The sequence below is a fragment of the Zonotrichia leucophrys genome, chromosome 10, assembly GCF_028769735.1.
Source record: "Zonotrichia leucophrys gambelii isolate GWCS_2022_RI chromosome 10, RI_Zleu_2.0, whole genome shotgun sequence".
Classification (NCBI taxonomy): domain Eukaryota; kingdom Metazoa; phylum Chordata; class Aves; order Passeriformes; family Passerellidae; genus Zonotrichia; species Zonotrichia leucophrys.
The window spans coordinates 8,813,893-8,828,623 of NC_088180.1; the positions used below are offsets into that span (position 1 = coordinate 8,813,893).

Here is a 14,731-nt window from a genome sequence, read left to right on the forward strand (position 1 = left end):
GATGAAGCAAAGAATATTGTGTCCTGCCATGATATGATTCATAAAATTACCCTGACAGAAATGTTTTACCAGCAGGAAGGCTCAAAGCACCACTTAAGAAGATTGCTTTAAACTTTGATTTTAAGGTAGTTGTCAGTTTTCTCTTTGTGCCAGCATTTCACTGCTTTCAGTATAATTGCCATGTGAGCTGTTTGCAAATCCTGAGCTCCTTCAGCCGAAACAGTTCGCCTTTGCTGGGAATAAGGACAGGAGAATAAATGTTTCCTGTTGAAATGTTCTGGTAGGTTCCAGCACCTCCATGTTTAGGACAGGGCTGTAAAATCTGTCAGGAATATGTCTTTTATCTGCTTTAAATCACATCAAGCTAAACTGGACTGAGTATTTAATGGGAAATTTGCAAGAAGGTCCTTGGAAGAGTGAGATTTTGGCTTGTGGTACCTGCTCCTTTGCTGCTCTTTGTGCTTGTGATGCAATAGAGGTGGTAGGATAAACAAATCCAAAGGAAACAAAAAGGGCAGTAATCACACATTTTTAATCCACAAATGTGATAATACATAATATATTTAAGGTGACCTGAACATTGCCCATATTTTAGCAATGTTTTTACATACCAAGCTACAAGTACAAAAGTAAACAATGAATATACAGGATATGCAAGTATGAGAAATACTTGAAAACATATCTTTCCTTAAGGCTACTCAGATTATTTTTAAATAAAACAACAGATGTTCAGCTGGTGTGTTTAAAATACCAGAATCTGAATATTGATACTTGAAACACACAAAAAGTCACAAATACAGGATATCCCTTTCCTTTAGACATCTTGAATGTTGAATAATCTTTTTCTGGCCTTAAAAGAAGAACTTAAATTTGTTTGCCACAAATGAAACACACAAAATCTGACATGTGCACTGGGACAGGAGCATTGGATACAAGAAATACAATTCAAAAGCATCAGTTGACAAGTACATGCCTGGAAGAAATGCAGGTAATGATGCATGTAAGTATGGCTCTGCAATGGCTGAACCCCAAATGTTGCTGTTTCACTTCTGTGTTGCAAAGGAGTTGTCCATCTTCATTGCAACTAAATCTATTTTTAATGCTTAAAGGAAATATGGGGGGGAATTTACACCATTAAAAACTGTTCTGCCAATGTCTTTCATTTTTACTGTGCTTCAGATGAGTTCTCCTGGGAACAAGTAAAAATCCATCTAGGACAACCCAAGTGAGTATATGACCTGGGTGTGTGTATTCTCAACTGTATAAAGGTATGACAGTTAAAACTTGTTGCAAGAGATAAAATATAGTTATTCTGGGGTGAGGAAAGACAGAAGGATAATAAGAATTTTGAACAGTTTTCTCTTAATACCATAGTATTCAAGAATTTATTGAAATGAAAAACGGTTTTTTTTTTTTTCTTGTCCTAAAGTAATGAGTGATCAACCTGTAAGTTTCCCTTAGAGAGGAATGGCTTTAAAATATATCTTCTTGTCTTTGTCAACTTTCAGATACATGCATCTCTCTATCATAGTATACATGATATGGAAGGTATTACCCCCAAATGATGGCACTCTCTGCTCTCTGTGTCAGCTGAAAGGAGAGGGCTCCTGACTCTGCAGTGCCAGGAGACAGAGATGAGTCTGGAGGATAAGATGGAGAGGGGAGGTTTCTGAACATGTGTTTTTCACTCTGGATCAGTCTCCACCTACCCAGGTTCTGCAGGTGGCAGCCGAGCATCCACTCTGCTCCCACACTCCCTGTGTCCAACCATGCCTGCACAAAACCCACTCTTTCTTGGCAAAATGCTTTCAATTTGAAGACATCACTATATCTTGTTTCAAAAAAACCCTAGAAAATTCACTGAAACCACTCTGAACAAAAACTCACTCCAGGAACTCACCAGAGTCACTAAGGCTTTTCTGACAACTGTGGATATGCTACACTTGGAGGCACTGCACAAATAGTGGATGGGGTTCCTTTGTATCCCACCTCTGGTTTACTGTAGGCACAAATGTCATGGGTACATTAAACCAAGAGTATTATCTAGGCTGAATATTTTGAGGCTCAGGGCTGTAAATGTTGGTGTCTCAGGTGTGCTGCTCCTCATAAGGGCAATTTCAAAATCTTCACAAAGAGTATTTTGTTCTGCCAGGCAGAACAGTAAGAGCAGCACAACCTTCAGTCTGAACTCACCTGCGGTTACCCAATAGACAAGCCCTGAGAGCAGGGGAATGCTGTACTACTTTAACTGCCTTTGAGTTTGAACCACTGAGCTGCTTTTCAAATTAAAATGAAACCTCCTCTCTGTTGTTAGCAGGTATAAAACTAAATTGATGAAACTTGCTTCACAGAGCAGTTCTTTAGATTTTTTCCTGCTTGTATGATTTGTTACTCTCTTATTAGATTTATAGACCATGTAAAATCAGAGTTGTTTTCTCATATTGATTCCTGATCCTTTTGAAAGGAGTGAACTTAATCCATTACAGCCCTACTTTCTGTCAAAGCCTTTTCAGTTAGCGTGGAAATAATAAAAATATATGCACCAAGGGCCTTGGGGGTGAATTCCATGTATTGCTCTTGCCTTCATCTGTCTATTTTTACATAGCCATGCATCTGAGTTTACTTTCTGTTCACATGTTCAGCCTTGAACACAAAGCTAGCAAGATCATGGTGAATAGCAATCTGTGTCTGAACAATACATATCAGCAGCCTTGTTCACTCTGCTCCTTGAAAGAGACTGAATTATCTGAACAAAGCATTAAAATCGACAGCTTTCTCATTTAAGTTTTCCACTTCACCACGAACCTGGTGAGCACCTTCTGGGCCCTGCAGGGGATTGTAGTAAGACTGAGGGGAAGGAAGCTTGCTTGCCTACCATGGCTTAGGAAGGGTGGCCAGTTCTAGAGAGAAGTTTTTGGTCGGTTTCTTGCCTTGGAGCGCGGTTTCAAAGAACCTTCTCGTCGAGCAGTTTGTTGATGCCGTTGCAGATCTTTTTGAGGTAGGGCCGGCAGTCCCCGTCCAGGCTGTACAGAGCAGACAGGAACTCCACGTCCGCAAAGTGGTTGAAGACGTGGTTGATGCGGCCGTGGGAGCGCGCCGTCAGGTGCCGCCCCACGAGTTCGTGCACGAGCTCCTTGCACTCGTGCAGCAGTTCTGCCAGCACGTTCCTGTCAAAGGTGTACTCCACCTCGTAGAAGCTGACGATGGTCATGGCAGTTTGGTTCAGCTTCTTCCTGAACTTGTCCACGATCTCCAGCTCTTCCTGGTTGAACTGGTTGTTTCGGTAGAGGATCCCGATTTTTATGGCCACTTTGATCAGGTCTTTCATGATTTTATGGGCTTCCTTTTTGTTCCTGGTGTGCTCCTTTGTGACTTTGTACAGCTCATCGAAGATTTCACTGCTTGTGTCGTCGATTAACATGTTAGCCATGGTTTTGGTTGCCATTTTACTCAGGATCTTTTTCTGGGCTTGCAGTGCAAGATTCTTGGAGCTGAAATAATCAGGACCTGGATGGGAAAGAAAAAAAGGGGAAATGTTAATTTTATTTGGTGAATTATTTTTGCAATCAGTTAAGAAAAGAAGTACCTGCATGCTTAAGTGAGACCTTGCACGTGTCACTGCCCAGAACAGTCACAACAGCAGGAACACTCCCAGCACACTATTGCCAGGTATCCCTGGGGTTCCACCCATGAAACATGGCTGTGAATATCTTTACACTCATGTTTCAGGTCTTGCAGCCACTTTGTTTTGATTGCAATAAAGAACAGAATATTCTGGCAGGGGATATATATGCTGATTCTGTGACAGTAATTTAATTTTGTAGTTTAGTATGAAAGCTTTCTTGGCAGAGAAATCTGCTGAAATGTGGTGGTTGAAATAATACATGAAGTACCAGAGACAAGCAAAAAGATATAGTGACAAGCAATATATGAACCTTCAGAATTACACTATGGTCATTGGGAGGCACTGTTGTTCCATGGTAAGGCTAAGCAGATTCACAAGAATGCATTTATTTTGCCTTAATCTGTAGTATCAATGCCTTGCCCTTTTGTTATCAATTTGAAAAATTGTAGAATATGACTTTTATAAAATATTGGTGCCTCAGTGTATGCAGTTCCTGACAGACAAAAATATCTGAACTATTTACATTTATCAAACAAATATTGTGGGTTTTGTCTTTTACTCATATCTGTGCATTTCTCTCAGCAGAGCACCTGAACACATGGCTACTGCTGGGCTTTTTATCATGAACTGTAATTCTTGGTCAAGATTAATTTGACTTTCCTCTGTTCTTCACATTAATGTTGTCTTCTAACCGATCCTCTGTGGACAAAGCAAAGGAAATATGGCTATGAAATACTTGTCCAGGTTAATACTGGGGCAGCAGAGCCTCTGCTGGATCAAAGGGCACTTTATCACAGTAGGCAGGTGGTGAAGAGGGTGTGTATCTGGGGAGGACAGCCAGTGAGCCCTGAGTGATGGCAGAGTGGCCTCTTTGCTCCCAAACACCTTCCTTGCCTTTCCCTCTCATCTGCCCTCAGTCTGTGCTCCTGCAGAGGAGGTGTCCCTGTGTCCCTGCCAGCTGGGACCTCGCTCTGCTCTCCAGGACACCTGGCTGCTCCCAGGGGATGGAGGTAACCATGTCCTTCACCAGCTGCTGGGAAACCAAACCACTAAGAGATTAAAAATGACAATAAAAATCAAATCTGCCAGTATTTATTCGATTGTGGGGTCTGAGTGAGTCTTTAAGCTGGTGGGGTGAGCTCCAAGGCCCTTTTCAGCCTTCAGCACAGGAGTGCTGTCACTTCCCCTGTGCTCCTTACACCCTCGTGCCAGGAAAAAGGGGTGCTGGCTGCCAGTGCTCACTTGGATTTAAAGTCCTCTTTTTAATTCTGATTTTCAAGTTGGCTGGAATATTAAAGTTGTCATCTTTGTGTGCCACAGCTGTTAAAGAGTAACATTTAATTTCAACTGAACCACCACCTGGAAAAAATAATTCAATGTGCTTAAAAGAATTGCCTGTCATTTGGAGAGAAAATTGTGGGGCTGAGCTGCTGTCTGGAGGAAATAGGAAAAACTGTGATTTAATCTAGAAATGATAAAAGCAGGATGAAAGCATTCTTTCACTTAGCAGTACGTGGGCATATAAATAGTATCCGTGATGAGTAATTATGTGCATTTGACACACTGAAATGGGAGATTGTTAGTGTCTGTTTCTCTAGTGAGTGCTTGCTATTAATCAAGTGGATGTAGTTGATCAGCACCTGGTTTGATCAAAAACTGAAAAGAATTGCAGTAGATTTTTAGGATATTAATTTTACTGAAGTTCACGACACTTCAGCCTCGTGTCCCTTTGCCCAGGGGAGAGCCCAGCTGAATCCTTTGTGCCTGGCCCTGCTGCAATTCTGTGCTCCAAGCAAAGCCAGCAGTTGGGGTGAGTGAAACATCCCATCCCATCCCCATCCCACACCCTGGGGGAGTCTGGGACCAGCAGAGCCAGCAGCACCTTAAATACAGACACATGCAGCTTCCCTCCCTCCTGTGTGATCTCCGAGACAAAGCTGGACTTTAAATTAACACATAAAAGCTTCTAATGAACTTTTCAGAAGGGACAGTTTTCTGGCACAGAAAATAAAGTGTGATATATGTTTGTGTGTCCAAATTTCTGTCTCTTATCCACAAAACTGGGCAGTGTGACCTTTAAACATGAGTCTCTTTCCCAGGACACCCTTGGGTCTGGTAGCTCAGACAATGATACCACAGGTCCCAGTGAAAGGTGCAGGCTGTGGAAAGCACAGCACAGCTGGAATCCATCAGGCCAAGTTTAACTCAGTGTTAAGGCTGGAATGCTTTTCCACAGTGAGCCCCAAGTGTGGGATCTACTATTTAATAGCATGAGACTGAGCTCCTCCTCATCTTTCTAAAAGTAAAATAAAGAAATGTATTATTGCAATCCTGCTGTGGCTCCCTCCCTTTGTGCTCCTGCCTCTCCATCCTATCATTCCATGGCATCTGCAGCCCCCCAGCCATGCCATTCCTCAGGAACCAGGCAGCCTCAAATCCTTTGGGCAGGCTCCTTTCCCCTGGCTCCCTCCATGGCCTGTGCTGCTCCCTGCACTGCACACTGCAGGAGCTGGCAATGGTTGCACCAGGAGCCGTATCCCACTCAGCTGTACCAGGCAGAGGAGGCTCCGGTGGGCACAGACTGCAGTGCACTGTTGAATAGAGAAGCTGCAGCTGCTGCCACAGTCCCTGCACCACGTCAGGAGCTGCTGCCAGGCTCTGGAGGAGGTGAAGGGCAGCATCCACCTGCCCCAGGGCTGCCAGCAGAGCCCCAGCATGGCCTGCCCCGGCCCAGCTCCTGCTCTGCCCTCAGACCGTGTGTGTGGGATGGGGAGAGGGCAGGCAGCAGCCATCAGCCCCCTCGTGCATCCAGACAGCGGCGTGGGGGCTGCTCACAAAGGGCTGTGCTTTGGTTCTGGGTGTGCACAGCTTTGCAGCAGCATCTGCTGGAGAGGGAGAGAAGCTGTTTGGATTGATTGTCTGGATTCCTGCCTCCAAAATCCCACTGTGCTCAGACACCCAGGTGACGCCTTGCCTTTCAAAGATCACAAGTGCTTAGCCACATGATCACATTCAGGCTTTGGTGGGGACAGCATGTTTACCATGGCAGCCTTTTCTTACTGCAGCACATTGCTCACTACACAAAATACATCTTCACCTCCTACATACCGCAATTCTATTTTCTGCTTTCTTTCATACAGCAAAACAAATCAGCAACGACATTATAGATGCTATTAGCTTTCAGGAACATTTCACCAAGGCTAAAAATGAAAAACCACCCTCCAAGCATACTGCTTTGCTGGCTAGTGATTAGCTTCCATTACAGAAAATCTGACATCTTAGTTTTTACTAAAGAAAGGGCCAGTTCTGCTTCAGATCTGCTCTCACCTTCTCTCTGTCATCTAGAGAGCTGTGTATGATAAAAGCTGTTTAAAAAGCTCCTCGTGGTGGGATTGATCCTACAGCAAACTTCCATCCTCCTGGAAGTGCAGCTCTCCAGCCCTGATTTCCCAGCTGTGGTGCCCATGGAGGGCAGGAGGATGGGGAGAGGCTGCCCAGGCAGTCCCATGGTCAGGGCAGCACACCAGTGACCACCCAGCTCCTGGCACGCAGTGCTCAACATGACAAAGATGTCTCACATCCACTAAACTTAATAACACGATTGCTTAATAACAGAGTTGCTTAATAACAGAAGTGCAGAAAAAGTTTGGCAACTCTAGAGAGCGGATGTAGGAGTTTTGTATTTGAGGAGTTTTTGAGACTAACATGCAAGAACATCTGTAATATTCTCCAAACATTTTGATTGCAGATGGCTGTACCAAGTACAAAATGGTCAGAACTAAATGCTCAGCAATACTATTTTTATGTAAATCTGCATTCAGCTGCTCTGTACAAAACACAGGCAAATCCACTCAACCAGAAGATGCTTCCACTATGGTGAGGAGGGAGAATGGTCAACATTTGCTGGAAGCAATTATGAGGATATGGAAAGCAGCCTCCTGAACAATGAATCCATTTCCCCCCTAGTCAGCCACTTAGTCAAAGCCATGATACCATTTTGCAGCCAGGATATTTTCTCCCCTGGCTAATGGCTGAAAGCTGAGTTGAAGTGAACTCTGGAGAGAGTGAGGCTTCACCACAAAAATGGGGAGAGGAGGAGTTGATCTAAAGGGTTTCTGTGGAGGCTGCCCAGTGCATTTTTAATTGTTTCAGCAGGCTGGCTGGGATTTCACCTGACACTGGGAGCTGTTAGCCAGTGCCTGCTGCAGCTGGTCCTGGGCAATCCCCCACCTCAGCCATTGGCTCCACCTGCTCCAGAGTGAGACACACGAGGAGCTTTGCCTGATTTCCCACTACCCTGGGTGTGACCCCAGCTCAGAGCACTCAGGGTGGTTGTGCTTTCCAGCCAAGGAGTGCACGTGGTGGAGCCACTGAGCAGCCTTGAGAGCATCCTGGAGAGGTGAGTTGAGCTGTTTTAAATTAAAGGTCTGAGCTAAAATCATGAAGAGGCTGCAGGTCTGAAGAGGGTTCCTGCAGCTTGGCAGGAATGGGAGGTGATGGGAACCAGAAAAGGGTCCCTGCATCTGTGCCCCAGCTGTACTGGAAGCAAGCAAAGGGCTGAACCTTAACTGAACAAGATAGAAATGCATGAGAAAGTAAAGATGATGAAGAGGCTGAAATATTTTTAATACTCCTGAATCTTCACTTTTAAAATGCAGCTTCTGCAGCAAAAGACAGGCTTCAAGAAGTCAGCAGTGCTGCTGGAAAGGTGGGCATCCCTCCAGCTGCTAGCATTTGCTCAGGCTTGTGGGAGATGGACCAAGCCAAGGGCCAGGCACACTCTCAGAGTCTGCCACAGTGTGAGGGGGCTGGGTTGTGAAAATTGTTGTAAAAAGATGCTGTTTTAATGACTTTTGTGACCCACTTTGAATGCATCTGTGTGCTTTAACTTAGTGATGTACCTGCCCCTGAGCATGGAGAGTCTGGGAATGGCAATGAGGCAGTTGGATTGCAAAACTCTTGCAGTGGATATCTGAATGGTTAATCCAGTGCTGCTGCTGGTGTTGATAATTTACTGTTAATTTATAACCTAAAGATTTTCCTCTAATGGCTCCTTTTCTTGACATAAATACAAAAATGCTTAATTTCCATTATTCAGGCAAAATGCTAGAGGAAATGAACTGCAAATGCGGGTGTTTTATTTACCCATCAAGTCTTACTTGCATGTTATATGATTGATTAGAAATGTGAACTGTAGGATTTAGGATTTCAATGTAGCTCTAAAAAAAGTCCACTGAAGCCACTTGCAGTGCAGTGTTTTAGCCCTGGGCAGGCCAGGCACGAGCTCTGAGTGTGTGTATTGCTCTTGGACAGCCACAGGAGCACTGCAGAAGAAACATTCAGTGTTTCCAGTCACTTTCAGCCAAGAAATCCAATAGAGCAGATGGAATACATCAGCTTTCAGGGAGGGCCAATTTAAACACGTGTAAGCACCAGGGGCCCAGTGCTCAAACTTTAACACTTCCAAATTGTTACTGTGAGCATAAAAGGGTTGCTCATATCCGCAGTGGAACAGGAGATTACAGACTGATAATTATATGATCCTGGGAGAATGTACCAGTGCCCAAAGCAGAACTTGGACATGCTGGAAAGGGCAGCAACAGCCCTGTGCAGAGGAAATATGACTGAATGGAAAAAAAGACCATTTTTCCTTTCAGTGCTTTAGATGAGCAGTAACTATGCCACAGAAACAGCCCTGTCTGGGAACCTGGGGACTGGGGATTCCAATGCACAGTCTAATTTCTGCTGCTGGTTTTTATCTGGCATTTACTTTTCTAGTTCTCTATTGTTGCTACATACTGGAGCTGCCTTTCAATACCTGGAGGAGGTGGTGGAAGGCTGGGGGCCCCTTCTGTAAAGAGAAGAAGAGCAGTGTGAGTGGATAGATTGCTGTCCTCTGGGTAATGCCTCCAGGAGCCTGTCCACGGGAGAAGAGCTCAGCTGCAGTTTCCATCAGCTCTGATGGAGTTGCCAAAAAGGGTCTGGCTGAGTTTTGCCCCTGGTAGCTGGCTGGGAACTGAACTGCAGTGCTGTGCTGCTCTCCTGGGTCTGGGAGCAGTAGTGGTGTCTGGATGACAGCACTGTCCCAGAGCTGAGCCTGGCTCACAGGGTGGGAACCCTCCCAGGCACTCCCTGGAATACATGGCAGGGCTGGCAGCAGGCTGGGATTTTGTATGGCTGCTGTTTGACATTACAAATGAGACATTGTGCTTGGTCACATCCTGCAAACTCGCAGCCAGCCTGTGGGAGAGGAAACCCCTCCCTGCCAAAGGGGCTCACTGGGGATCATCTCTGCCCCTGGGTCCCACAAACCTATGGGCTGGGCCAGGCAGCAGGACCAGCCCTGCTCCAGCTGGCACATGCAAGCAGCAGACACCTCTCTGAGAGTGGTTACTAAAGCTTTTAATTTTATTAACTTGATAATGTAAATCAGAACCAAAGCTAAACCAGGCTGTGGCTCAGGGAATGGTAGGGTGACTTTCAAGGGTTCATTTTCAACTTTCCCCCTTGTATTTTGCAGCTGTGCCAAGGCAGCAGGCACAGCTGGTTGGGTCCTGGCAGCTGGCAGTGAGTGATGCAGGGCTTGCACAGCACCTGGGGCACACCCAGGGTGTGAGCAAGGCTCTGCTCCCAAGTGAACCGCTCAGGAGTGATAGTCTGTCTGCCAGGAGTGATAGTGAAATACCAGGGTGTTGGGGTTTCTAAACTTTGCTGTACAACCAGAAGAGGTTTTGATAAACTGACCACTGTATTTTATAAACAGGTTTAAAGTCTTTGATGTCAGTTTATGTTCATGTCAAAATACAGTGGAAAGAGTGAACACCCCTGTCCCAATAAAGCTTGTTTAGCTTTGCCAGACACTGCCAGACAAAAAGGTTCCCCACTGACAGCAGAGTTTTGACAAGGGGAGGTTGGTTACTACCCCTTGCAATGACCTATGGATCCTCCTTGTTTTGAGACAGGTGTTTATGAATATATTAATGTATGTTTTTTTTAAATGGTAGTTTTACTCTAAAAGACTACTTTTGACCAAAGAGGCATGGTGCCATACCCAAACACTACAGGCAGATCTTATCTAAGCATGGATAGCTCACCAACCCCATCAGCCCTAGTGGCACTCAGGGACAATAATTGGCCAGGAGTTTTTGGCCTTCAAACTGTCTGTGAAGTTTTTTTACCCAATATAGGCTGTCCAGAAATCTTGGGCAGGAACTATAGAAGAATTTAACTTCAGCCTCTGAAGCATTTTGTGTTTCATGTCCTTTGCCTTTCCCATGATCACCACATTTATTACATTGTCCTTTCTAGAAGACACAGCAGGGAAAAAAGAAGCTATCATGGGGACTGTGTGGCAAAAATACCCAATTAGTCAAATAATTATTATCTCTATAGGAAAATTATGCTTGTTTTAATGTCTGGCCATGTAATTTTCACAACAGGATTGTAATGAATTCTTTGATATGTGCTAAGGGGTTGTTTATTGCTTAGAAGGGACAGAGGCTCTTGGGGAATATCAGGCACATAATGAATGATAAACAATTATCTTGTTAAGGAATGAAGGCTTGTAGGCTTCTTTGAAAGGATTCAACCATCATGTTCTTCCACACTAAGGTAACAATTATCCAGGAAAGAAAGGATTTTCTTGCCAAAGTGTTGTTTGTCACAGAGACTTAAAAGCCATGTGAAACCTTTGAAGATCTTGCAGCTGTCCTGTTTTATCCAGATGCAATTGTTGTAGCAGCTTCTCTTTGTCAATGATCTGTAGAACTTGCTTGCAGTGGTTCCAAACTAGGAGATTTGCTCTGAACAAAAACTTGAAAAGCTCTTTGAACATTGTGACACTTGCACAGGTCTGGGGGGCTTTCAGTCCAGTTTCATCAATGACTGGAATTGTTGATGAGGGTGTGCATGATGCTCATGTGTTCTTTTATCCCCTCCTCTGGCAGGGTGAGGGACAGAGGGAGGCTGTGGAGGCATCTGTGCTTTTGTGGGCTTGGTGCTTGGCAGTTAGCACAGGCTCCACTCCTGGGCAAGGGGAGGCTCAGATTTCCCTGTGCTGCTGCAGCTCAAATGCTTTCTGCTCCTTCCAAAGAGGTCCCTTTAGCATGCAGGAGCTGGTTGTTCCCAGTAGGAACAAAATAATATGCTGTTAGTAAAGCAAGGCCCATCAATATCAGCCCTAAACATTAAACAAGGCCTCTGTGCAATCTGGGTGCTTTAAATAGTTAAAGTGCAGCTATGAAACAAGCTACTGGGGACTGCTTCACCAACTGCTATTTTTTCCCCCACCCATTTCTCATCCTCTCAGGAAGAAAATGTTGAGGGTTTATTTTTGTGCCTTCAAATTGCTTGCTGTTGCACTACACTGCTCTTTCTCCGGAGATAAACGCCCTTGCCTTTTGCATAGAATAATTCTATTTTTGACTCTAATATATTAAGAATGGCATGAAAAATAACCACGTCTGTGCTCTAGGGATGTACAAAATTCCATGAGAAAGCAGGCACTTGGGTAGACCCAAGGGTAGCTGGTCTGGAGATGCTGTGAAAGTGAGATGGCATTTCTCTGTAGGCTGCAAGAACATGGGAGGGGGCAGCATTTCTGCCAAACCAGGTCAAGGTGATAAACTCCAAAGAACCCACACCAGGGTGCAGCTGCAGCAGGTGTCCAGCTGCTGTGTGAGCTGAGCCCTGCCATGGCCAGAGGGAGAGGATGGGGCAGCAGCTGCATCCATCCCTGCAGAGCTACCCCAGACACGCTGCCAGGGGTGTGAGAGGCACAACTGCAATTCACTCTGCTTCTGGGGTTCTTGGGTTTATAAACAGGCAAAACCCCTGGAAAACAGCACTGTGTCTTCTCTGCTTGCAGTGCTGAGTGCACTGAGCCAGTGTGAGCTGGCTGGGCTGGGTGACACCTGTCAGGGTGTGTGGGAATGGGAAGAGGCCAAGGGGAGGGCAGGGGAAAGACAGGAGCTTGATGTGAGTTAATGGCATCTGTGTGTCTGGCAAAAGAGGGAGATACTCTTTTAAGGACACTGTGTGCTGTTGTTTTCCTAATTTGGTATTTGGTTGCTTGACCACTTGGTTTTGAATTAAGAAGGTGATGGATGGAAGGGGAATAAACCAATGCCAGATATCAGGTGCAGCTGGAAAAACATACTGCTGGTCCCTGAATAAAAAGGCCAGAGGAGCTGTTAATTTCCACATTTAATTCCAGCCATGCCTCCAAACTCTGTTTATACCAGAGAACAAAGTCAAATGAGGGGAAGGTGAAGAGGACAATAATGGCAAGAAATGTCTGACAGCAGTTCACTTTCCTAAGTCAGGAGCAGACACTGTAGACTGATCACAACATGTTTAAAACTATTAAGAGAAGAAGGTTTCCTTAACCTTTTGCATAGGCTATTTATTGTCTAATTTTTATTCTCTGTGTATGTGTTTTGGGGGAGTCAATTTAAAAAGAAATATTTTGAAGCTGCTGATTAGTGCTCACAACTCTGGAAGGTGAGGGCTCCCATCTGGAGCTGCAGTGCACAGAGAGGCACAGCTGTGGCTGTCTTACAGCTGGGAGGGCAGGACTGATGGGAGTGTCACCAAGCAAACCAAGGATGTCAAACCTGCTCCAACAGGAGAGCCTGGTGTGGGCATAAGGGAGCTTCAAGTGAGGCTTATCCCATGATGGACTGATGTTCCTTAACAGATTAAACAAAAAAAACCCAACCCAATCCCCAACCTTCCCCCTCAATAAAACAAACAGAGCCCCTTCACCAAACAGAAAATCCCACTCAAAACCCCAACCCAAAACTACTGCTGGAAGAGGCTCTGCAGATGTGTGTGTCTATTACTAAAGGAATAGTTTTCTAAACCCTCCCCTTCGTGATATTGTCTGTGTCACAGAATCATTACTTACAAGGTATGTGGGTGCACTTGTCTCTGTATTCATAACAGTTTTCACTCCCTCCATGAATGCAAAGGCCTGGAGTTGTAAAGGCATCTAATTTATCACTGACTGCAGTCCAAAATTTTAGCTCCTATTCTGAGAAATGTGCAGGAGGTAAAAAAGGACTTGAACAGATCTGGAAGAGTTGATGCAACTTGTGAAGTCTTTTGGGGTAACGAAGATGCTCTGGATTAATTCATGGCTCCCAGAGCATGCCTGTGCCCCAGGGCTGTGTCCCACTGCAGGCAGGGACAGCAGCAGCGTTTCTGAGCCAGCTGTTGAACTGCGGCTCTTGCAGCAGCTTTCAGGTGCAGACCTGAGCTCCAGCGTGGCAGTGAGGGTTTCGCTGCTGCTTGAAGCAGTTTTGCTCCATCCAGCCCCAATTAATTGTTGACTGTGCTGCAGCTTTTTGAGCCCAGCACAATACCAGATGGGAATGTTGCTTATGCAAGTTCATAAAAGACCTAAGGGTACCCTTCCTTTCTGAGCAAGAGCTGCTGATAATATCAGTTTCTGAATGATGCCTGCTCTGGTTTCTTTTAACTCTTTTGAAGTTTTTGGGTTTTCTTTAACAATTTCCTTACAGACAATCTCACTGTAGCCTTGCTGAAACAAACCCTGCTTGCTGTTTGATATTGCAGAATCCACCTACAGTGAGCTAGTTCAGTGGTGTAGTTATAAATGAAATGGTGGTGTTACAAGTTTAAATGAGAAAATTTATTCTTAAATGTCACTGTCTTCTCCTTGCTGACAAGCAAATGAGTAAATTCCTTTTCCTTGTAGTTTAGAAATTTCCCCCCTTCTTCAACAGAGAGGAGATTAAGCCTGTGCTATACTGAAACAGCTGCCCACATATGAACACTGGAGCTCTGCACACCTTCACAAGAAAATCTGACCTCAACATGTCAATATCCTCAATGCAGGCTGAAACCAATGCCTTGTTTTCCGTCTGAGGGTGCTAGAAAAGTATTTGTTAACATCAGCAAAGCTGAAACTGAAAGGGCAGAAGATGTGACTACTTAGAAGAAGACTTTGCTGTTTAGTGTTGTTCCCCAAAGAGGACAACAAAACTAGAAGAGTCTCCATGTACTTATTATTTTGAACAATGCTTTACTGTTTGCCTGGTTATTCAAAAGAAAAGGAAAGACATTTTTACGTTGCAGAACATT

General features: G+C 44.8%; 1 protein-coding gene across 1 annotated transcript in view; it reads right to left on the reverse strand.

Annotated features, from left to right (window-relative positions):
• Nucleotides 1-513: 513 nt before the first annotated feature.
• Nucleotides 514-14,731, reverse strand: part of TNFAIP8L3 (TNF alpha induced protein 8 like 3) — a 43,903-nt gene continuing 29,685 nt past the window's right edge. The window contains exon 2 of the mRNA XM_064721766.1: nt 514-3,507. Coding sequence (XP_064577836.1) covers nt 2,945-3,507 — 563 coding nt within the window. The 3' untranslated portion in view covers nt 514-2,944. The remainder of the gene's footprint in view (nt 3,508-14,731) is intronic.